Here is a 25301-nt window from a genome sequence, read left to right as displayed (position 1 = left end):
GGATATGGATTGGCAGACCAGAACCAGAAAGCACAGACACATCATTAAAAGCATTGACGAGGCATTTTGAGGAATTACTTTGGCAAAGAACCAATACAATATTAGCATTATTTCCTGACTGAATCTGTGTCATCAAACTTCTGTAGCAGTTAGACTGCTCAAAGCAATTTAAAAAAAATTTTAGTTTCAATATGAATTATTTCTGCCATTGAAGTTTTTTGGTGTTTTGAAATTTTTCATCCATAAGAATTTGAAGCTTATTTATTCGCTATTCATGTAACAGCCAAGATTCTCACAAAATTGTGTTGTCTTAGAGCTTTACCATGAGCTCCAATCCTTAGCCTACCCTCAAGTACAAGAGGAATGGATAAGGATAGAAATAACTTTATCTCAGGCTGCCTCCTTCTGCGAGAGCTCAGCTGTACCCCACATACTGGAACTCTTCTTGGTTCTAAAGGAGTCTTTTTTCCCTTCCCACGTCTCTCCATCAGCTCGTGGTAGATCATTGCTTTTATTCTTTTTCTTCTCCATCTTAGGCTGGTCCCAACAGCACACTAGTATCTCAGACTGGAGCCTGGCTTAGTCCATGACCACTTCCTCACAAAAAATACTTTGAGACTTTTTTCTTTTACCCTCCTCTATGAACACATTATTCAGAAAGTTCCTTTCCTACACGTGAAATTCACTGTGGGTGACACACTCCTGTATGAGGAAGAATGATTCCAGCCTCATTTTTAAGCAGTTTTGCATACAAGAATGAGCCACTTGCAATTAAATAGGACTACCTATAGAAGTTGAGGCACATTTCCATTCACTGGTGGTTGATTATATGCAAATTCTGGGAAAAAGTCATATGCAGAAGAGTGACAGATGTATCAGCTTTTACCCAACAATGAAGGAGGGAGGCAAAGTCAGCACTTGTGTCAAAATGTTTTTAACAAAATACATTTGTTAAATTAGTAATACACCGTCATAATATTTTATATGTATGTTATAAACTAATGATGTCATCTCAGTTGGTGAAAAGCGTGTTCCGTACATTACTTTGTGAGTAAGGAAACGCATAAAAAGGCAAGAAGGACTTAGGGAAAGGTGGGCATAAGAAAACTCCATTTTTCTGTGGTTCTTGCATCAAACCTCCTCATCTTCCCTTCCTCTCAGGCCACAAGTCCCATGGCCAGAAACCTGCCTTGGGGCACCACCACAGCTTGCCTGTACCACCACAAACTGCCGTTCACAGCTACAGAAGCTATCTGCACATAATTTGAAGTCTTTCACTTCCAAACTGGATTAAGAAATAAAAAAAAAAAAATCTACTGGCATATGAGCTTCTGGGAATACTTTCTGAATGTGAACACTGTTACAGACAGAATACGTCTTTACCTTGCCTTGTGTAAACACCCACTTGTAGTGGAAGCGTGGGGTTATCATTATTGGCAGCATAATCCTAGTAGTTAAATCAAAGCCTAGTAAATGATACAGCACTGTAAGGTTCCCACAAAGAATAGCCAATTTCGGTAATTAAGGAATCTTTATGATATGAACGCCTTCATGTTGCAGTGAATTCTAAGACAGTGGATAACCCTACCAAAAATAAGTCCTGAGAGCCTGCAACCCCACGAACTAGAAATGGATTTTCTTTTGCATAAGCTTGCACTAGGGATAGGAAGGAGGGTGAAGGAGGAGAAGAAAGGAAGGAGAGTTCACATTGAGATAATAAACCATGGGTTCTTTGGAAAACTTACATTCTGGCCTTTCTTTTTTTTTTTTTTTTTAAATCAATATAAATGGGATATACTTGGTTTACAGACATAAATAAAAACCAAGAAAAATGTCTCCCACATACATACTACTGATAGTAGAAGAAAAAAACTTTGAAGTAGGGTATAAAACATCTCAGAAGCTTTAAACCTCCCCTAGCAGTGACATTAAGCTTCTGGCAAAAGGCTGCTTCATGAAATGCATCTCCTAAAACTGAAGAGAATATAGAGTAGATTAAGAGAATATGCCCACAGGTTATGTCCCAGAGAGTGAAAAGCAACCCAGTGAGCCTGTGCTAGCTTATCCCACTGTACACAGAAAAGTACGAGGTGCCAAGACACCACAGAAAACAGTTTAGATCTTGCTAGCCTAGTGGGATAAAAATACATTGATTCATCAGTTAGGACACTAGTAAGAACAAGGCATAGAATTGCAAAGTTCCCCTTGCAAGTATATAGAAAATTTTAATACAAATTCGCTTCAGGTTCTTAACCTGAGCTCCAGAATTCCTGTGGTTTGCCAGGCATCAATCAGATGAACTGCATTAATTAGCTTAAAAAAAAAAAAAATCAAAAAACGCCACCAACCTGAAGTACTGAAGTGCACTAAGTCCCGACTAAGAAATTTTGCTACATTTGCTGTCTCTCAAAGTTGTTTGCCAAATGCTGAAAGACACGAGACTTCCCTCCCCACCCCCCCCCCCCAAAAAAAAAAGACGTATTATACTTGTCCTTTTGATATCAAGGATAAATTGTTGCATAAGTGAAAATGCCAATCGATTTTTATAAGCCCTTTTTAAAGTAGAGATGTTTCTCACCACAATTCATTAGTCTATTAAAAAAAAAAAGAAAGAAAAGAAAGGAAAAAAAGGCCAACTATTCTTCAATGCTAATAGTTCTTCCTGGTAATGAAACACTCACAAGACAGTGCAGTCACTGTAATTGCAGCTTCCATAAAATAATTGTTTTGATTACATCATGCTTGCTTATTACAGGTAATTAGATTTTAGAAATCAGTACACAGCAGTGACACTCTTCCTTCTCCACATCGTGAGTTGTATTTGGCGTGTGTTTGTACCTACATTCACCATTTTTCTAAGAAACGCTGGTATAAAACTTAGAGTCATTTATTTGGTATCTGCATTGTCAGTAGCGTCATATTAAATTTTTGCAGATTTTGATATGGCACAGTAAGTATCCTCTTGTTTTAATGTCAAAACCTGCTTCTTGCTACACCTGTGCAGCAACACTGATTGTATCAGTGCACAGAATTCAGCTAAATTTCAGAAAACTCAGAAAAGCTTATGGTAGCAAAATATTTTCTCTAAGTTTTCTAGTGAGTATTTAGGTGTCTATGATCCCCAAGAGTTTTGTAATAATTAAAGACACTGAAAGTTCAACTGCGTGAAAGCAAGCCGGTATCTAGTCCTGGTTAACTCTAACCGGTTAAGGATCAAGGATGACAAGCAGCTATGTTAAGCATATTTTACTGTTTATGGCATTTCTGTCACTGGAGTTCAGGAACGCAATGGATAGCTACTACAGTAGCTCCCCCTGCTGATGAAACGCAGTCTTCCAGAGTATTTTATAATTCATATATTAGCACGCAAAGCCACCTACAGTCATGAAAATGGATTAAAAACGGATATTCCACTGCTTAATTACCAGACCGATCTGAGACCAAACTGTAACCTTTTGGCATCCTAGCTGACTTCAGGTAAGATAAGACATCCTGAGCCTCACCTCTAGCAGTGGAAGAGGGGAATTAAGGGGGCCAATTCAAGACCTTTTCACCACTATGTTGCTCTCTCAAGGTAGCAACCCTTAGCAACCATTCAGGCTTTAATTGACGTTATAAAGTACATTAAGCATTAACCCCAACCAAATACTAACTCCTGTTAAGAAAATATGATTTATAATCTTTATTGTTTACTTACACATAATAAATATAATACAGAACAAAAACATCACACCCATCGATTGTATTACACAGGCTGTTTATCAGAATACATTACATTTTCTTTTCACTAGCCCTTTCATAGGGTTTTGGTATTGGATATTAAGAATTTCAATTTATAAATCTGTCAACACAAGAATGATTTTCCCATTTTCACCTTTATACATGTTTCAAATAATCACATATATACTGATTTTGTTAAAAATATATAAGCAGTATTTGGTATTTGCAGTATAGGCCTATAATTTCCATTCATTAGATCTCTATTCATATTGAGAATTTCAAAATAATTAATAGCTTAAATCTGATTTTAATAAAAAATACTTATTCTATACTTCTCATTTAACTGAATCCCCTCAGAAAATGAAGTGATTGGACAAAGACACTCCAGGCAAAAGTCAACGTTCACTTTTAAAAAACAAAGGGTAAAAGTTCTGGTCCTTGCTTCAGCTGTACAAATCGGGAATAATGGAGACACCTGTTTAGAACAGAGGGAAGCAAAGAACAAGAAGCTAGAGTTTCTCTTAAGAGATGTGCATCTTCATTTCAGAGTTACTACTGCTATCCTGCTGTTTTCTTGGCATAAATCACTGCATCAAGCCATGATTATATGTTTTTCTCTGCATGAATATACTTATCATTAAATGGAAATTAGATGAAAATGCTATGTTTTTTGTCAGAAATAGACAAGGTTTAACACACTCTGAAATCAGGTATTTAAGTGCAAATGCAATACTCATCAGCAATTCATGTTCTGATCTCACTAAGGAAAATGGTTAAACTGTTATGCATAAGGTATTTCACAAAGGAAGTATACCTGGAAGAATCTGTGCTCTCAGAACATCTGAATTATCAGCAAACCGTACAAACTTCATGCAAAAAGAAGTTTTTGTCAGTTTAAAGTTCTTCAGTTAAAGCAGCTTCTGCTTTAAAAACATTCAGAATTCTCTTCAAATTACAGAGAGCTGAAATTTAGTACAGAATTTAATGCCAAAAAGACCAAAGCTACTAACTATTGGGTTTGTGCATCTTTTAATGCAGAAGTTTTAGATGTTTAACAAATCAATCAGTATAAACATCTAAACAAAAAGTTTCAGGTACAGTTTTGTTTTACTGATATTCATTCCTAGACAATCTGAGTAAGTTTTAAATCATTACAAGGATTCGATCAATTGTACAATGCTGAAGTCCATAGCGCACACCTCTTGCACTACTCTAATTCCATTGAGATAACATCAACTTGAACAAGGGGATAAGCATTCACAATAGCTTTGTGTGAACAGTTTCAAGATTTTTGATTAACAGGCAGATCATTCATTTGTAACTGGTTCGTGAGACTTTCAACACCTCACACACACACACAAAAAACTTAAGAACCCCAAAATGCAACCAAGAAAATCCTTATCATTTACACTACCTCTCTAAATATTTTTTCCATGATTCTTATAGTCACAGGGCTTAAACATTCAGCTTCCATACAAATTTAATAAACTTAAAATATGTACATTCTATAGTAAATCAAGATCAGAGAGATCAATCTAATGCACAATTATTGCCTAAACAGATCCTGTACATAGTTGTGCTATGTAAGCAATTACCTCGATGGTTTTACAGCTGATCCCATATGCTGCCCAGTAAGTTTTATTTCTTTTCAATGAAAATTATTATTTTTACTTTTTCTTTTCCTTGTCCCATAGGAAAGGGACACTGGAAAGCCCCTGTTGTTCTTCTAGCTAAAGGCTAAAAGGGGGAGATTCTAAAATATTTCAGAAATCACTCATTGTGATAAGGGATCTAGTTTAATTGACTTGCAAAAGGTCAGATTTATATAGAAGAGAAGCATCATCTGTAACAGACAAGAAAGAGCAGACTTGTGGGCTGACAACATCAGTAATACACTGAAGGATATTTAATGAAAGCACGGTAATTTGCATATCATAAATTTAGCTCTTTGCTATATGGCTACTTTCCCCTCAGCTTGATTTTTTTTTTCCTAAAATAAACTACGGAAAAACTTCAGAAACATATATCAAGAACCATACAAATATCCCCACACTATTATTTCTGAGGCCATTCCGATGTATCTTTTGTGGAACATGTGAAAAAATTGTGCACCTTTCCTGACAAAACAGTCAAAAGTTCATTAAAAAAAATCAGATGCAACTTTTTTAACTATTAACTGTAGCTCAACTAAAGAGCTGCTTTCTACCGAACCCTCAGAGAAAAGCCTTTTAGGCTTTTAAAAGTAGGAAGTGACAACTAGATAAAAGCCTGGATGCACTCCTCATCATGGCAGGCATTCCCGAAAAAGTCCAGTTACCTGCAAACACCAGATGTAATGATGCAATACCTCAACTGGGAGGGAGCGAGAAGACAGAAAGCTGACCAGTTACATTTCTGTTAGAATTACGCGTTTTATGTTAGGTTTATAGCAGTAGAGAGAATCAGGATGATCAAAATATACTTACAGAAGTTTCAACTAGCTTGGAAATGTCCTGTTATATTCTTTGCAAAGTAAATGGAAATGTCAAATCAGAAATCATCAAGGGGAAGCTGATCCTCAAGGCTATGATCACTATGCTCACATTCTCACTATTGACAAAAAATATTCTCCTGGAAGTATACGACTAAGTGAAGTGGTTAACATCTCTTATACTGATGATTTTAAAGAAAAATCAGGTAGCAAGACAAATTCACCTTCTAAATAATTAAGCTGCATGTCAGCCATACAGAAATATAGTCTGTGATCAGTTACAGTATGTTTACCATTTCTCCCAGCACAAAATCCCTCAATTTTATATTACTGAAGTCCTAGAGCAAACTACTTCAGATGTATGCTGCAGACTGAAATACTGCAAAGGCATAAAAGGTCAACCTGACTGCAGAGTATTTCAATAAAGTTTTAGTTTATTAATGCTGCCTATGATACTGGTGGGCTTTGGATCAAATCCCAGCCTAGCCAAAGTAACTTTACTGGAAAAGCAAACAAAAAATCCCCAAAGTGAACACTCTTTGTAAAAAATTAATGATAAAAATAAATATATTTATGTTAGAAGACTTATACTGGTACTCTACCCCATAATCAGACCTTGTAGTACCACAGCATTGTCTAACCCTGAAAGTTAATGTCACTCTCATGCCTCAGGTGCAGCTCTGAAATCAACAGTGCAACTCTTGCATGGTGCAATAAAATAGGAAAAAAAAAACCACAAATTGCAAAATCAATTTAGAATGGATGTGTGTCCAAAAGCTAACGAAGTATTGTGCACTGTGCATTTTACAGACACCTTTAGATGCTATTAACACCCTCACTGTGATTCACCTAACAAACAAGAGGAAATTCAACATGAAAGTCATGTGATGTGAAATGTCTGAGTGAAATCTGAAAATTTGGAACAATTTTACAAGCAGGAATTAGTTATCAGCTCATACGATGCATGGTATCATCCATATTTCCCTGAGAAGTCATGCCATGCAATAACCATATAAAACAAAACACACCATTAATGCAATCCTAGATTCAAAAGGAAAAAAAAATCATGCATAGCAACTGTCAGTGAGCCATCAACACTTCCATGCTATTGCAGATAGCTATTAAATTGCAGACACTACATATTACAAGCCTAACAGAAACTGTAACTAACTCAAAACTTAGACCAAATACAGAAAACTGATTAAAAATCACTACCCTATAGTTAGCCATATAACTCAACATTGCTTTCAAACACTAGTTCGTTTCTTGAATTTTGAGCACGCCACTTCCTACAACTTCATTTACAAACACACAATCTGCCTTCATGAGGCCCATCTTCATGTGAAATTTGAAAGTATGACCATAAATTTTAGACACTGAGTTTAACTACTTTTCCCCTCCTCCGATTGCCTTAGTTTAAGTTCAGTAAGTTAGTTTCCTTAAACTAGAAGGATCTTTTAGTAGGGAATAGGAATGACTTTCACCCCAAGGAGAGACGGTATGAAAATTTACAAAAAAAAAAAAGTCACCACCTTATTTAAGGCAATTGTATTAGTAAATAGGAGTACCTAGGCACAATGGGGATAGTGAAAGAGAATAATTCCAACGGCACACAGCAAGAAAAGCAACTCACAGGCTCTTTTATGATACATGGCAGCACGCAATGCGTAGAGCAGCATACTGGCTCAGCTCTCACGCGCAGCACCATGGTTTCTCAGTTCAAGAACACCACTGCTTAACACCCTGCTGTGGCAAAATACTTCAGCCTTTGCTCCCCCCCAGTAAGATAACCAGGCTGTGCCTTAGCCTTGCAGCTTCTCAGCTGAATCAGTCACATCCCCCACAGCGATTTTCCATGGGCAAAAAGGCAATGCCTAAGCCAGATGCAGCGCACGCTTGACAACAGAAATATGGGGCCTCTGGTGACTTCAGTGGCATTCTTGTGCCCCATACTTTCTAATTAACTGCTGAGTAGTGATGTCAAATGTATTTCATACCTTTGCTGAATTAGTATTACATCTACAGCGTAGAAGTGAAAGTAGCTAGAAAAAAAGTGATCTCTATAGAATGTTTTTCTCCTTTTTTCTGGGTTGCAGTACACAGTACACTGAACTATGCAAGACTCACCAGAACCCTAAAAGCTAAGACATGCTACATGGCATTTGGCAAATTATCGTCATTTCCTCCTCCAGAAATAAAAACAACTCAAAAGCTCAAATCACACACGGAAGAAATTCTTGGTTATCTCATAGGACTGTAGAAATTACTTAAGCTGTTTGACAGAACAATACACGCAGTACCCATTTTCCGTTTTGTAGGCATGGGAAATCATCATTCTTTAAGCATCTGAAGTATGTACTTCCTATGAGAAATAAGTCAGATTAAAGACATTCCCAAATGAAACAGTAGGAACAATGACAATTTATGCTAGCACACAGTGTTAAAGCATTTAGGGGAGCGCCTTCACATTCCAGTTGTCATGAGGAAAAAAAAAAAAACAGCATGTCACCATTACATCAGAGGTACCTGAGAATCAAAGCTAAATCTCTTGTGCATTTACCAAGCACCCATTAGAGAACTATGCAATTTACATTTCAAATAAGACGATATATTTATAAAATATTATTGTACTAAAAATCACAAGATTTTATAGAAAAATCTCATCACATTCTATTAAATGCAGGAACAATGTTACATGTCATAACTTCAGTAAATAAAACTGCAGTATATTTCTTGTAACCACAGGGGCACCACTGTTTAAAAATCCATGGCATTTCAGGAAGGATAATTTGCCCTTTTTTTTTTTTTATTCTGTAAAGAACTGTAATTTAATGCAAAAAGACTGCTCAAGCTACTTAGTGACATAAGATTAAAATATTAAGTATCTTTAAAAAAAGATTAATACATCTCTTGTTAAAAACAGAAGCAGTGGGAAGGCCCTAACATTGAGTCTGCTGAACAGAAAGATGACTGGGTCAGAGATAGAAGAACTCTCTCCTAGTACTTAGTTTCTAAACCTCTCTAAGATAATAAAGCCACTTAACAGAAGTCATATACATATGAGACCATGACGATCTTTCACTTTTAAGCCATGAACAAATATGAATAGCAATTGCCCACCATGCGTTATCACTCCAATGCTATCAGTGACCAATTTCAGAAGACATTATTAAAATACCCTGCTAAAAATACTGTAATTGCCCATTTGAAAGCAAACTCAGTTTTCCTAAGGTTAGTTTGCTAAAGCTGTAACTGATTAGATGTTGTAAAGGAACAGACCTAAATTTGTAGTTAATGGCTGGTATTGAGTATATGGCATGATCTCATTGAAACGTTAAAATCGGAAGAAAACGGACATTAGCTTTTTATTGCCACTAAGCCTTAACAACACTTATTGAAAAAGCTGAAAGTAACATTCTCTAATTTGTCCTAATTTAGAAAAAAAAATCCTACTGTAAACTGCTCTTACCAAAGAAATCTCTGAAAATTCTAACTAAGTAAAATATAAAATTAGTTTTACATACTGTATTTTCAACCCCTCTACTACTGGGCTTTGGAATTGAAATAGAAAGTTTCTGAAAATGCCACGGAAAATTTAATAATCTTATTAACTTATTAAAATAATATTAAAAAAGAAATCCTTTCTCAGGTATCCAAAGACTTATTACATCATCTTAAAGAGATGCCTCAGATAATTGTAACTTTTAATGACATCCAATATTAAGAACCGGAAGGGAAAACTTTATTAAGGTGCAATACTCAACAAGAACAATCCCCAGATTCACTCATTTCTCCCCAGTATATTTTCCGTTCTCTACATAAAGAATTCTGCATTCTAGCTGCTGGTTGAGTCAATCCTTCTAACTGTATCACTAAACATGTCACTTTCTTGCATTCCCTCTAGTCTAGTAGTGGTGTCACCAAATCACCAAAACTGCTCTTGGAAGGATCACGGGAATACCCTATGTTATTAACAGACTTCTTATGTGGAAAACAGTACTATTGGCTAAAAATCTGTCCTATATTCATTATAAGAAAATAAAATCATACAAAAGCCAAAATTATTATTATTTTTTAAAATATAAGTGTCTTATAACCAGAATTTGGAAAAAGTTACTGATTTTTGTCAAATATCCCTGAACTTAATTATTCCTAACTTCTCAGAATCAAATAGGAAAAATGCCGCAGTAGAAGGAAGATACAGGTTATAAGGAAAACGATCAATTTTAGAATAAATTTATTAATGCAACTGGAAAAAAAAAGAAATCAATATAATTATCTTTATCTTTCATAGTGCAACCCACTGACTGAAAACTTTAACAATTAATTTGATCTGTTTCTTAGCTGGCAGCTGTACTAATGAAAATTTTCAAATTCAGTTTTCTGTATGAGATCATTCAGAATGACAGGTTACAGAATCGGTCTGTTTAAAACAAACATTGATTTTGAGAATGCACACCCAAATGTACTGTCATTAGAAATATTTTATCATTCACTAAAATTGTAAACATTCCAGAACATTAGGTAATACAAGATTTTTAAACATCGGCACCCGTTGCCATTACAAGGCTTCTCAAAATGGGATAAGACAATATATATGTAGTGTTCCAGGACCGTACAAAGATCCTGCCTCAATAATTACAAGAATTCACTTAATAAATTACTTTACTATTTTCTTCTATTAATATGCAAATAGTCTATACAACATAAAAAAGTTAATTTGTACCTACTACAGGTAACATATCTATTTAGCTTTTCATCAAAAAGCCTGTAAGACGTGATAACCTGCAAACTTATTTACATAACGCATTTGAAAGTGTTTTTAAAAACAATGTTGTCCAGCATTTAACAAAACTGTGAGTTAAAAAGAGAAAGAAATCACTTAACAGCATTCATTTTCTTGATTTTGTCAAGTAACTTCACCAGCTCAGTGTTGTAAGGCAGGTTTGGTTGCTCAGATGGACTAAGACTCCCTACAGTGATATGCATGTAGTAAATTTGTTCATTTATAAAACCAGATGAAAGCAAGAAAGAGGAAAACATTAACGTTTCACAAGAACCAAAACTTCTTATTTTTACTAAAAATTCAGAATAGGCACTGAAACATGATTCCTTAGGGACTTTTCCAGAGATTGTCTCTTCGCTAGGCATCATTCCGTTTCTAAACTAAGAAGGAAAAGAAAAAAAAAATGTTACTAGTGCTACATAATTAAAGATCCAAAGTCCAAAACTAAGTCCATCTCCATGCTCCAAGACAGTATCAGCAAACCATCTGTAATAATCCTGTTAGAGATTTGTGTAACCCGTTCTTAGAGGGTTATTTTGCAAACTCCATAGTTATTCCTCGTTGTAATATACTGCATCTGTGCCCGCTGAAGGCAGTTTTCTTTTTTCCCCATCATTATGAATACTTTTTTTTTTTTATTTAAAGTTTCAAGTAAAATTTATTCATTAAGGTTACAGTACTGGGAAGAAAATTAACGTCTACTGAGTAATTAAGTTTCTATGAGACTTTTCAAAGGTACAGGTGCTTTCTTTTTACATTACCTAAGTCCTCCCACCTCTTCCTGCTCCTGTCCCCACTGTCTGTCTTACCCCACACCCCAAACCCGCGTTAAGAAAATGTAAACATTAAAGTAAAATCTACTTTCCATTTCAAAACCATTGGCCAAGAAGTACATTAAGGTAAGAATAATATTTGGTATAGAATAATATGGATTTTGAAGATATTCTTTAAAACTCTATACATTAACTCAAAACAAGATTAACTGTATGCTCTGTAAAAATGTGTACTTATGTAACAAATGCCATCATGAAATAGAATCCTCACCCTTCACCATATTGTTTCAAGTTTATTAGCATACCTTTTGTCTATGAACAGCAACTATCTCCATCTTGTGAAACACTATGCATAGGAATGAGACTTTCACACTGCTCGCTTTCTTCTGGCATTCTTAAAAGAAACAGATTTATTTATTTAAATTACACAGTAATATGTTGGCATCAAAGCAACTCATTTCGTAAGTACTAAATGTGCTATAGAGGTTTGAACTACACCATCAAAAATATACAAAACCTCCCTCGCTTCAAAAAGTTAGCACTTTTTCACTGCATGCTTTGGATACAGTAACTATTATAATAGCATTAAGAAAAAAATAAACAAGTGTGATAGCCAGTAGGAAACTTATTTAAAAAAAATAAACAGACTTAAAATCTTTCCCTTTTCTGAACATTACATAGGTTAATAAATGGATTGCCAACTACTACAATTAAAAAGTCAGCCATGGAGGTGATCTTGATACAAAATTAGATGAAAATTAATACAGCATGCGTACTGTGGCTCACAAAAGATTACAGGATACCAGAAAGGAGACATAGGATTATATTTTGTGACTGCCCTACCTCTGAATTCGATGTTTTCTACAAATAAAGGCAAAAACTCTTCTGATTCCCACCATCACTGGATCCCAGTTGTTATAGTGACATAAAAGAGTTGCAATGAAAAAAGAAAAAAATACAGGGATTGCCCCTGCAAAAAATAACCAGGAAAACTGCACCTGGAATTAAAACACAGACATCAATCACTCAAAACACGGTGGGTTTTTTTTTGTTGTTTTGTTTTTTAAGTATACTGTATATTAGAAGCAGTTACTATAAAACTATTTACAATTTTAAGATGCACAATTCTTTTGAATGGGGTGAAATATTACAAATATTTCTGCAAGTGATTTGGTACAATTTCTACAGTCACCACTACTTCTAGTAAGTGAATAACACTTCTGTTCTGTACAACAAAGCATTTTGTTTGTGCCGTGGTGTAGATGAAATCGGCTATTTACAGATGCTCTCATTTTTAGGTTGTAGTTATCTGTTGGTTATAAATGAGGAAGTCCTCATAACACTTCCAAAACACTGGACAAAAAAAACCTCACCTGAAAGATCTGTACACCTGATTATCCACTCTGAACATCCTGTCACTGAGCAGTCACTGATGAAATCAATGTGCAGAGATAAGACTACCCCACTGGAAACTTACAGTAATTTTTTTCATTAAAAAAAAAAAAAAGCATGGCACAATACTTGCCCAATTTAAACTAAATTCTACTTGTACCTATACTACTATTAGTACTCAGAATTGATCATCTAAAACAGTTTTAAACTTAAAATTGTAGAAAGTTACATAAATCAAGGGTGCAAGAATTATAATCTTGTTTGAAACATCTTTAAGGATTACAGAGCAATGAAACATAAGCACAGCTCCCCCTTGTGGAAAAAAAAGTCCAAAATTGAAGATTTCAGAGGAAAGAAAAAAAGGTACAGTTTTGATAGCAAGTACTGACGCTCACTCTCAAAACCTAACAAATTGCAATTGTTAGATGAAGAGAGAGGCATCACCGGATGGAAAAATGCCTAAAAATAGTCAGGTTTTGTATCTACCCCAAGGAAGACAAAGCAGCCTTTTTACACAAGGCAAGTAAAATTAAGAAAAACGGAAGGTAGCAAATATCTGAATCAGAACCTCCAGAAAGAACCAGGTGTAGGCAAATGAAAACAATGGTGGAGGGAATGAAAAAGGCATGAATATTCAGATTATGAAAGATGTTGCCAGCACATAAACTGAGACAATACAGGAAGGTGAAGATTTAAGATAAGGAATGTGAAAAGAGCAAATGAGAACAAGGTGTACCAGAAGTCAGATTAAGAGTTAACTACCTTTTTTTTTTTTTTTTTAAATAAATACCAAATACATATCACATGGAGCAACTCTAGCAGAGAAAACAGTGATAACTATAAAAATGAGTTTAAAAAATTTAGTTGCCCTTGTGCTACCAATATCAACTGAAAGACATCCAACAGAGCTTTAAAGATGATTCTGCTACTTCAGCTAACTCAATATTGCATGTGTACACGACAAAGAAATTTGTTTTAAAGATCCGGACTCTGTGTTTACTCAGATTAAATAGCTTAGAGAAGAAATTATTTACAAAGAGTTAGAAAAACCACATTCCAGTTTTCACTGTACTCCAGAAGAAAGTTTAGATGAATCACTTCAGCCTAAGACAGCCTAAGCTTTTCATATATCAATATGTAACTATTGTATATATGTAATATGTAACTATATGATCTAAAAATTTATCTGCACACACAGCTAGATAAAAAATAAGTATAAATGAACACTTTTTAAAAAAAATTTTTGCTATTAAAACTAGTTCACATATAAACCTAATTCCACCTCACTGAAGTAATTTTTTTTGTAAGAAATTTGTTTTTTTCTCCTTGTTTCCTTAATACCTACCATGAAGTATTTACATTCTTGCTACAATTTATGTCCCGAGTGTATATTGCAGACACTTGAACAGCAAAAGGAATGCAGTTATCTTACCAGTGACTGCTTTATTATAGGTGGAATCGCTGCAAGGTTTTGCTGTATGTCCAAGTTGAAAGACTCAGGTAATACTAATATGAAACATACTTTATCTCACATTCGTTACAAGACTATTTATTCCAGGCCTGTCTCCCCTTTTATTTTCCAATTTGAATTTCCTTTCATTTTTATCCTTTTATTTTTCTGCTTTATTTCCCCCAAATCCCCCCTGACATTAAGCAAGGGTGAAATACAAGTTCTGTGGTGTTCCTCTCCCACAATTTTACTTGTCTGCCAGAAAATTTCAGAAGTCAGAAAGTTTTCATTAGAATTGACACTTTGCTTGTAGAAACATTTCTCAGTATAGCTTCTTTTTGGCAGGAACCATTCTAAGTGCAAGACTTATCGCCTCATTTCTTGTAAGTCTTGTACAAACAAACACAAACCTCAAAAGAAACAGAAGAAAATTCAAATGTAGTGAGTGAATACAAGTCACAGATTGTACCACCACAGATACTGCATGAACCACATCTGCTTCAAGGAAGACACTACTCAGAAAATGCTCAGTTTAAGTTATATTCCAGGCATAGTCAGATTTTTTTTAGAAATAGAATCACAGAATCATCTAGGTTGGAAGAGACCTCCAAGATCACCTAGTCCAACCTCTGACCTAACACTAACTAGTCCTCCACTAAACCATATCGCTAAGCTCTACATCTAAATGTCTTTTAAAGACCTCCAGGGATGTTGACTCAACTGCTTCCCTGGGCAGCCCATTCCAATGCCTAACAACCCCTTCAGTAAAGAAGTTCTTCCACATTTCTATGTGTACAGAGCTTACAAACTCAACATAGCTGTATTTGCTAAAGAACTCAAGAGAGCATCAGAGCAGTATAAGCAAGCAGTAGTTGGCAGAGTGTGACCACCAGTCTACTCTGAACTTTCAGTGGCAGTATTCTGTGGTTAGAATTACTGAATCGTTAAGGTTGGAAAAGACCTTCAAGATCATCTGGTCCAACCATCCCCCTACTACCAATGTCACCCACTAAACCATTCTAAGTTTGGACAGTTTTGCCATTTTAATTTCTATCACCTTCAGCTAAGCTATTCCATCACTAATCTGCTTCCTAATTCACAAAATTTAGCATCCCAGTTCTTTAACTCCATGCATTTCAGTTATAAATTGTAGCTAGGCCAAGTTGCTCAAAGGCTGACCAATTCACCCTTTTCATCCCAGAAAGCACATACTAGGCACCAACTCCTGCAGCCTCTCCATACCACTCAACTATATGAGCATCTAACATTGGTGTAATGCAGGTTACCAATGGTCAAAATGCAAACAAGCATGTGATGGCAAATGCTTACAGTTTAGCCATGTTACAGATACGCTTGTGTCTATAACGAGAAACACCAAAAGTTATAGCCATACTGGACTAGGTAGAGGATGCCCTGTCCCCAAAAAAAGGCATTATCACTATAAGAAAGATTAAACTCACACAGATGCGTGAGAAAATTGGGCCTAAAGTCGCTCAGAAAAAAAAAAAAAGTTAAACAGGTGGTTTAACTTTCAAATTAAAACTTAACTTCTCGAATAAAAATTTTAACACTAGGGATTACTTAAATCCAAAATAAAGATCAGGAAAAAAGTGATCTTGCCTTCAGAAAACAGAAACAGTTGCATGACCTCAACTTAAACAAAAAAGACAGTAACTGTATGCTTGCAGAAAATGCTAAATAATCATAATTCACATTAAATTAAGAATTTGATATTCCTTGCCACTGATTAAATATTAAATTCAAATAAATATTCAAAGTCAGAGTTGAAATTCATGCATAAATAAAATCTGGAAGTTCTACCCGATCAGCATGAGAAGAGAACTAGCTATACAGCTTGACAAGTAACACAAACTAACTTCATATAGTTTCTGTTCTAAACTGATTGCCTGTTTCTTTTTTCTTTCCTTATATGCAGGGTTTTTCCCACAGTTATTAGCTCAGTAACAATGAAACTAGACTAACTTATAGCAGGACAGTTAAATGGAAGCCTAATATCCACATTAACCTCATAATGTGTAATTAAGCCTTGTAGCTTCTACATGCCTATGTCATAAACCCATACAATTTTCATTTCGTTACTAATTGGGCATTTGGAAGATAGGCAGTCTACAGCAATTCTGTAATCGTAAAGGTTGTAACTTAAGATGGGCTGCACTTGCAGCTGTTCTTTAATTCTGAAAAGTGCCTGTTAAGGTAAAGCATTTGACAGGCGTTATTGATGACTTGGGGTACTTTTCATCCAAGCAGCATCTCAATCAGATCTAAATTAAAGTACACAAGTGATCACCTGCAAGTACAAAATTACTATAACTGTCAATATAAAAGAGAGGATTAATTACAATGCAGTTCAATAATTAAAATAAGTGAATACTATTCAATACATACATTGTGAAAAATAACACTGCCACTGATTTGAGGTGGGGAAGATAAAAAAAAAAAAAGGAACCATCAGCTCCAGTCTGTTAACAATGCTCAAACCTTAGTAGTACATTACCTTTTGCATGCACATGTCAGCTATTATGGACAGAGGTATTGTAAGGCTTAGCGCAAGTGTGCCTATCAGTGATGAGGTAAGAAAGCAGCCCCTAAAAAATAATAATAATTAAAAAAGAAATCTTATATAAAAGTTTAAAGACAACTAAAGTAATACGTCAAACTGCAGGAGGTATATGATTAAGCTCAACTTTCAGTCATCTTTAATAAAATGTTGTAATATCCACAGTCACTGATTTGTAAAACAGCTCCTGAGATCTTCTGCACTTTGATATAAACCAAAGGCTCTATAAATAAAATTTGACTAGTCTGAGCCATTTTGATAAAGTGAACATCATAAAATCCAAAATAAAAACTGCAACTACCATATTATGATTGACCAAGTCAAAAATTCCCAAGCATAAAGTGAGTCTCGTTAGCAATGAAATGGTCTATTCTACCGTATGAAGAAAATAACGACAAAATGGTATTTACCCAATCCAAATCAATAATGTTTATTAGTGAGTTGTTATCTCTTATTTCAAAGACATCTGGATTTTATTTATTTTTTATTTAAATAAAGCCATTTTTCCTCATCTTTGAGAAGTACTGAAAACAGTGCTAGCTGTGCTTTTTTTTTTTGTGGAACTGCTATCCGTTCTGCCAATAACTAATTTTAAAGAAAAATCTTTAGTTGTAATTTTTATTTTTTTTAAAACTTACACAATCTTTACTCTGGCTTCTGTAATATTAAACAGATGCATCACCACTGAAACTATAATCATTAAATGTGATTCACTAAAGAAAATACTATTTTCACCTCACAGAAGTGGTTGAATTTATTAACAGCTTTTAAACACAAAGAACTGAACAAATATGTGGAAAACATTTTCCAGAACATGATTTCATGCACACGTTTCTCCAATTAAACTAAAAGACTACTCCTATACCAAGCCATTAGGTCCTTCCATAAGACTGACTTTTAAACAAACACAAGTGACCAGTTTTAATATTTGTAATCACTTTTGGTTTGTTCTGTGTCTTTAAAAGAAAGAAAAATGTATGCAGATGAGAAAGAAACAGAACTGAAACAAAGCATTTTGCATGCTCTGAACTTTTGCAAGTTTCCGTCCCGATATTCTAAATCCCCTTCTGCATCATCACAGAGTACTTCTTTAATGCAGCACTGACTGCTGTTACTGAATTAGAACGAACCTTACCACTACAACATCATAAATGAATAAACAGCATAGAATCCAATCCAAATTTATCAGCAGGTTAAAAAAAAAAAAAAGAACGAAAGGTTCACATCTATCACAACATTATTTACTTGGCAGCATGTGGTTGGGTAGAGTGAAGAAGTGCATTAAATGGTATTATTTACATCCAAAGAAAGATTAAAGGGCCATACTAGCTCCACACTATACATGGAAAAGATGAAGTCAGCATGAACTGAGGTTAGTCCTAGTCCAAAAGTCCAAAGAATCGTCTGTGCCCACCGAGGTACTTACTTCTATGCTGGTTCTTGATTTTGGGACAAGAGCTGAGTTTATTTTTTTTTGTTGTTGTTTGTTTGTTTTTATTTTGCCTATGGTGAAATTGCATTTAACCTTTTTACCCACCAACACTGAACTATTCTTACAGAATGCCATTAGCATAACAAAAGTATTCAATGAATATATAAACTAAATTAAATTACAAAAGCACATTTTGAAATAGATTTATGTCCAGGACTAGCTAAAAGTTTGCCAATAAACAAACAAAAAAAATGATTAAATTTCCTAAACGTTAAACTTCACCTGAACATACACACACAAAAAGGGGGGTTCTGTTGAGTTTTTTTGTTGTAGGACTGTCCAAGAACTTAGTCCTATATCAGAAATATTTCTGATATAGGGTCTATCTAACCCATGAGTTCTTCCACCCTCTCTACCACAAAGAGAAGAGACTGAAAGCCAACGGTTGTCAGGCAACAGAAACTGCCATACATATTGCAAACATAGCATTGAAACAGACTTCTAGCTCGCTGAGCAACTGTATGGCATAGGGCACATTTCTCTTTTTGGAAACTCTTTCTTAGTGTTTCCAGAATAAAATACAACTTTCCAACTTGTAGAATTGTCTATTTTAACCTAATGCTGGTCTAGAAAAACCTTGGCTGCCTGAATTCTTGCAGGCTGCAAGCTCCAACTTATTAACCACTGCTCTAAGAACACTGTCCTTTTGACAGTTATACACAAGTTTTCAACCCTGCTACAGCTTTTGAGCTGTTTTGCTAGTAACCTCCTGTTTGATCCTCTGTGGCCAACCTATCCAGACTATCATATCATTAAATTAACAAAAGTTAGGCTAATGTATGAATTGCCATACCTTGGTGATTAACACATTCTAATGAGATATGGTGCAGTGTGTCTCTGAAGACTTGAACATAAACTGTAGAATACTTTTTTGCTGGATTCTGACTCCCATTATTTCTACAATTTCTACTATTTTCAACATTTGATAACGCATATAAGACAGCTTATATTGTGAAATATACGTGAAGCAAGTAGTACATACCACAACCAGAGGAACTCTGACAGAACTGTTCCAATAAGGCCATTAATGACAATGCACATCCATATCAGTTTGCTGGGAAACTCAAATGCTTCAAAGCCAGTATAGTGAAGCAGGAAAAACCCTGGCCATAGCAGCAACAGATTGAACAGCCCTACAAAACCTGAGTATAAAAACAATATTAAGTAAATCACAATAAATGTTCTTCAGCTTCAACATAATTAAAATCTCAAACTCTGCTATTCTGACAATATGCATACACAGAGGAAAGGACACTGACAAAGAGTTACGTCATATATTTACAGGTTTAGAAATGGAAAAAAAAAATCCACTGAATCAAAAGGGGCTGTCCACATTCCTTCAGGTAGTAGGACAACAATCCTTCCTTGTTGAGACTATAAAAAAGAAACATCTCATACAACTAGTCTCTGAAGTACTGATAATTACGGGAACAATAAGCTCTCTCTTTGGCTCTTCTAAGCCCCTTAACCACTCACATACAGTTAAGTTCGTGAAAGCAAACAACTGAGTCACACATTGAATTAAAACTTTCAATAGCATTGTTTTTATTCTTACCAAAGAACATTGGTATATCGAGTTTATCTTCCCTATCTACTTTCCTTTTGATCATCACTATGTACACAGCATACAGCATTGCTCCTACAAGAGACCAAAGGGAGCCTGTAAAGATGAAAAACACTGATTTAAGTCATGCCAAGTGTTGCTAGGATCAGCTCTTCAAAACACACACCTATTATAAAGCTGTCAAACAGAGATAGAAATTGTTTATTACAGAATCCATTACTATGTGAAAAGTAGGGAAAATGTAGAAAGCTCAATAATGTAAATACTGACTCAATTAAGCTATAAACTAGTTTCAGAAGTTGAAACTACAAAGCCAGGCTTTTAGTTGTGTTACACAAAGAAACATAACTCGCTGTACAATGTACTGATAATTGACAAAAGATGGTACTCATCACTGCATATTCTAAGGTTAAAAAAAAGTAAATGAATACCTATTGTATCTCTTCCAGGAGATTTTTCAGATCCAGAAAGGTTAACGAGTACCACACCACCAATGCTAAGAAAAAAGAAGTAATACAAAATGCTGCTTAAAACACAAAAACGTTAAACAAAAAGAAAATAAACCCACATATTTCCAACTGAAATTGGATTAATCTTATTTTCTATATGAGCATGAGATTTGGTAAAAAGACTTCTTAATTTGTTTCCTCAATTTATTCATGAAGCAAGGATTTAGAAGCATATCAATATATCATCACAGATACCATAATTGTATTTGTCCTCACACTGCATCAGGGAGTTTTTGATCAAATGTTCCATTCCACTATCTTACCTTAAAATAACAGCTAATAATTTGGAAAGAGTAAATCTATCTCCACTGTTACTGGGAAAGACCGCAGCTAAGATTAAAGTAAAAAGCCCTGCAAGAGAAAATAAGAACAGTTTATACAATTAAGTTTTGCTACTAGTTTGCTCAGAAAGCTGCACTGACATTTTATTCTTTGCATTTCACACACTTGTGTCAACTATGGGATTTTAGCATCCATATTTTTAAGACAGAACTGTTATAAAACTAAAACATCATGGTCTGAATCCTCAGATGAACAAATACACACTCAACTCTGAGAAGGGCTGAATTACTAACAAAAACTGCAGTAAGCTTAAAAAGTCAGTCAAAAATGCGTAATTGTGCCTTTAAAACTGACTTCATAAAGCAAAAGTTACACCTCAAAACATGAACATAATTTGCTGGTTTTAAAGCTCATATTTGAGCCTTTCAAAAAAACAAGTGATATGTACAATATCTAGGCGGTTTAAGTTCTATACACTCAAACCCCATTTTTTTAAACTAATAATTAGCAAGAGGACTTTACTCTGAATTGCACCTGTTTTGACAAAAAGTTATACCACCCTTCCTTCAAACATATTCCACTAGTTATTTAAGCATACTAACTAAGCATAGTTATTTAATATACAGACTTTATATTTACACACACTCCTTGAAATGCAAAAAGCAAGGGAATCATAAAGAAAGCCTAAAACCTTGCAATTACATAGTGACATTTTTAAATACATGCATTCGATGGTTTGAATCCCCCAAAACCACAGCTAAAACATTACACAAGCATACTGTAACCAAAAAGAATTTTAAACAGCCTTATAACACAAGTATGATCTTAAAAATAAAACCTACCAGAGGTTGAAGACAAGATATTAACTATAGCAACTTGAGTATCTGATAGGGCTTCTTGGTAAGAGAAATTTGCCAAGAACCACTGGAGGACGAGAAAAATAATTCAGTGGTTACATTACATGGCAGGCAAGAGTAGAACACAGTTAAACTGACCACATTCAACATGTGCGTGACACTGAAATAACATACTTCAAAAATTAAGCATAATTGAATAATTCAAATGAAATGATAACAGTTATTCTGTGGTATCTAAAAATACATTTATCATGTTTTGTAAGTGCTTCGAGATGATTAGCACACAAGGGCTGTGAAGAAATTTCTGGTGATACATGGGACTTTAGTCAGCCTAATCTCCAGTATAAAAAATAAGCATCACATTTAATACAAAAACACTTTGGAAAGATTCATGTCTGTCAATTCCTTCAAAATATAAGTAGCAGCAAGTTTGCTTGTTTAAAAAATAAAATTCTTGATTAATATCTTATTAAGAAAATTTCAGGTATATTCTCAGAGAAGTTACCACTCTCTAAAGTCTTGGAGAGGAATATTTATACTGTCCAATAAATACATACATATTCTAGTAATAGCAGCATCCATGAATGGCATAAAAAGATTGTTTTGAACATAATGACTTTACTCTAGAAAATTCTGCATGTGTGTATATATGGAAATTTATTCAGACACATAATTCTAAATAACTTCTAAGAAAAAGTATTTCAACCATCCAAAAAATCATTCACAAGAGACTAATTTTTCTCTTGCTGCTGTAAGCACATTATGTATACACAGCAAGTTTTATCACTGTTTTCTGGTCCATGCATCAACAGTACTAATTACTGGGTTTTAATGTTTACTTAGTACCACTCGCTGAAGAAAAGCTCTGGCAGGTCCACGCTATGTGTAACCTTCAGTGAAGCTACTCACTCCTAGAAAAGCTCACTGCTCTTCCCTATACATTTTTACTGTCTCTTAAAAATCCTGCCACCATTAGCTCTCTCCCTCTGGCACTGAGGCATGATGCAGAGACACCAATGACCAATAGTCTCCTAAGAAAAACCTGCAGCCCTCAGTGGAGCTGAAGTACAGTTAACCATCTTCTCTTCATGCTATCAAAGAGCACAATGCCACGTAAGATGGCACTCTTTCTGTGATGGTCCACGGAAAGAAGCCACAGTAACATTTAACCATTTCATGAAGTCTCACTGGAGGTACGACCAACCCTTATACATAGCCCCAGATTTTGCTGTATCAAACGTGTCCAGCGTTGGACAACAGGGCACGACAGCATGATGTATCTTACAACCGACCTTACAGTTAACTACACACCCTAGATCTCTTTTTGTTACCCATCCTTTAAGAAGTTCCACCTTTATGTCTAGCACAAGACAGGTTTTACTAGTTACAGTATTTTTACAAAAAAAGACAGAAAGAATACAAGTCATCTCAATACCGTACAGGTAATTTTCACTATTATTATATAAGCTTTAATTACATTTGTAGTTTTCTAAGAGAATGGAGCACGTACCACGAAGCAAAAGAAAAAGCTAATTTTTGCTACTTGAGTTGCAGTGAGCTTTCCTACAGTTTTTAATATTGATTCCTGCTCCTTAACCGTTGGATATGACATGCGAGACAACTTTGCTTCCAGTGCATGGCTTGATGGGAGTTGTCGAATCTCCATAATATTACTGAACCTTACACGAGGCTTTTTGGGAGCTTAAGGACAAAAAGAAAAAAAGTTGTACATGATCATTAAACCGTTCAAAAAAACCCACAACAAGCAATAAAAATTATGATTCTAAATAATTCATAAATAATAACAATTTTTTTTATCCAAATAGAACACTTGCCACTGTTTTCATTTCTTACAGTAGTATTTTGCTATTTGGCAGGCTGCTACCAAGACAAAGCACAATTTTTGTTTTAAATCAGTACAGTTGTCCATCCATCCACAAAAAAAAAAAAAAAAAGCATCCCTTCTCCCTTTCAAAAAAAAAAATCCCAGAAGGCAACAATGAATTTTTGGGTAGGAACGATTCTGTATTGGTAAATATTACATATAAGATTGACTATTAATCAGCTAAAGAAAATTAACCAAAAACTCTATATACAACTATACCTAACTGCAAGGACAGTGTTCTATTCAGAGGATGACAGCGTCCAGCAGACCTCAAAGTTTAGCAGAGATCATAAGGTCGCTTTCTCATTTGAAATTCACCCCCTAACTAATCCGAGTATCAGGACTAGACAGTTTCAGATTTTACTTGTAAGATTACTGTAGTATTATTTTCCTATGGAAAGAAAACGGTATGTGCTACATACAAATATTAACTTGATTTGATATGAAACAATACCTCATTTCCTAAATTAGAAAAAAAAAAAAAAGGGGGTAAAAGCTCTAGCTCAACCACCATGGGATTGGTGCCTGTTGTCACCGGACAGTAGAACCTACTAAAGTGGTTCCAAACATCTCTCATCTAGAAATTAAAAGAGACTTTCCCCTTTATAAGCAGGGACTTTTGCTGAGGATCAGATAACTGGACTCTCGACAGCCAACCTTTCTTTAATTATCTGGGCGAGTTAGGCCCATTTCAGCTACTATCACAAGATAGTGAGGCTTAAATAAAATCAGAACGCACATAGACTTAAAATTCTTACTTTGACTGCTTTGCTCCTGCTCTAAAAAGGACAATAGCTTGTTTTTCCAGAGGCTGACTCATTGCTGCTGGTCATACAAGCCCAGAAGGAAAGAATCACAAGTACTGAACCCAGCTGGTCCCTTGAGATAAACATAGGCTGGATCTGTAGTGACCAAGAAAGGTAAACTGAACGATAGGCCTATGTTTTCTCTACCTGAAAGCAAATATGAGACTGCAATTCATGCAACATGAGATTTAAGGGGAGGGGATGGGGAGGAAAAAAAAAGTCAATCCTGCAACATGACAGCAGTTATACCAACAAATGGGGGAAAAAAAAAAAAAAAAAAATCAAAGAACTAGCATTTCAGCATTCCAAAGAATCTTTACTCACTTTTCTCTGCATCACTATTATTACTGCCACTTTTTTCAGTTGGCAAATCATGAAACTTTACAGGAACATATAAAGGTTCACTCTGAAATGAATCAGTATACGTAAAATAAAGTTAAGCAGGATATTTAAATTATAAGCAATAGAATTAATTTATTAGAAAATAAATACAAAATAAAAGTTTGGTTAATATTGAGAATCAAATTTAATTGAATGTTTTTACACAGAGCAGATAGGCTTGTCAAGAATGCTCATGTTTTCTGTATTTTACATTAAACATACTGGTAAAATGCAGCATGCAAATAACTGTGTGCGTTTGTGTAAATCCTCATGAACACAAAGGTCACCAAGGTCGTTCCCCCACAATCCAAACCTACTGATTTAAAATTTAAAAAAAATCATTAAAAAATCACATA

At 34.9% G+C, this 25301-nt stretch overlaps 1 protein-coding gene across 1 annotated transcript in view; it reads right to left on the bottom strand.

Moving 5' to 3' along the window:
• Nucleotides 1–3667: 3667 nt before the first annotated feature.
• SLC35F5 (solute carrier family 35 member F5) overlaps nucleotides 3668–25301 on the bottom strand; it is a 35218-nt gene continuing 13584 nt past the window's right edge. Inside the window, exons 7-17 of the mRNA XM_048079613.2 lie at nucleotides 24889–24970; nucleotides 23384–23574; nucleotides 21859–21940; nucleotides 20998–21085; nucleotides 20657–20721; nucleotides 20217–20321; nucleotides 19644–19803; nucleotides 17107–17197; nucleotides 12593–12747; nucleotides 12055–12143; nucleotides 3668–11356 (exon numbers count right to left, since the gene is read on the bottom strand). Coding sequence (XP_047935570.1) covers nucleotides 12062–12143; nucleotides 12593–12747; nucleotides 17107–17197; nucleotides 19644–19803; nucleotides 20217–20321; nucleotides 20657–20721; nucleotides 20998–21085; nucleotides 21859–21940; nucleotides 23384–23574; nucleotides 24889–24970 — 1101 coding nt within the window. The 3' untranslated portion in view covers nucleotides 3668–11356; nucleotides 12055–12061. The remainder of the gene's footprint in view (nucleotides 11357–12054; nucleotides 12144–12592; nucleotides 12748–17106; nucleotides 17198–19643; nucleotides 19804–20216; nucleotides 20322–20656; nucleotides 20722–20997; nucleotides 21086–21858; nucleotides 21941–23383; nucleotides 23575–24888; nucleotides 24971–25301) is intronic.

The sequence above is a fragment of the Anser cygnoides genome, chromosome 6 (genome assembly GCF_040182565.1).
Source record: "Anser cygnoides isolate HZ-2024a breed goose chromosome 6, Taihu_goose_T2T_genome, whole genome shotgun sequence".
NCBI lineage: Eukaryota > Metazoa > Chordata > Aves > Anseriformes > Anatidae > Anser > Anser cygnoides.
Note: the sequence above shows the minus strand (reverse complement) of the source record. Positions and strands in the feature narration are given on the sequence as shown.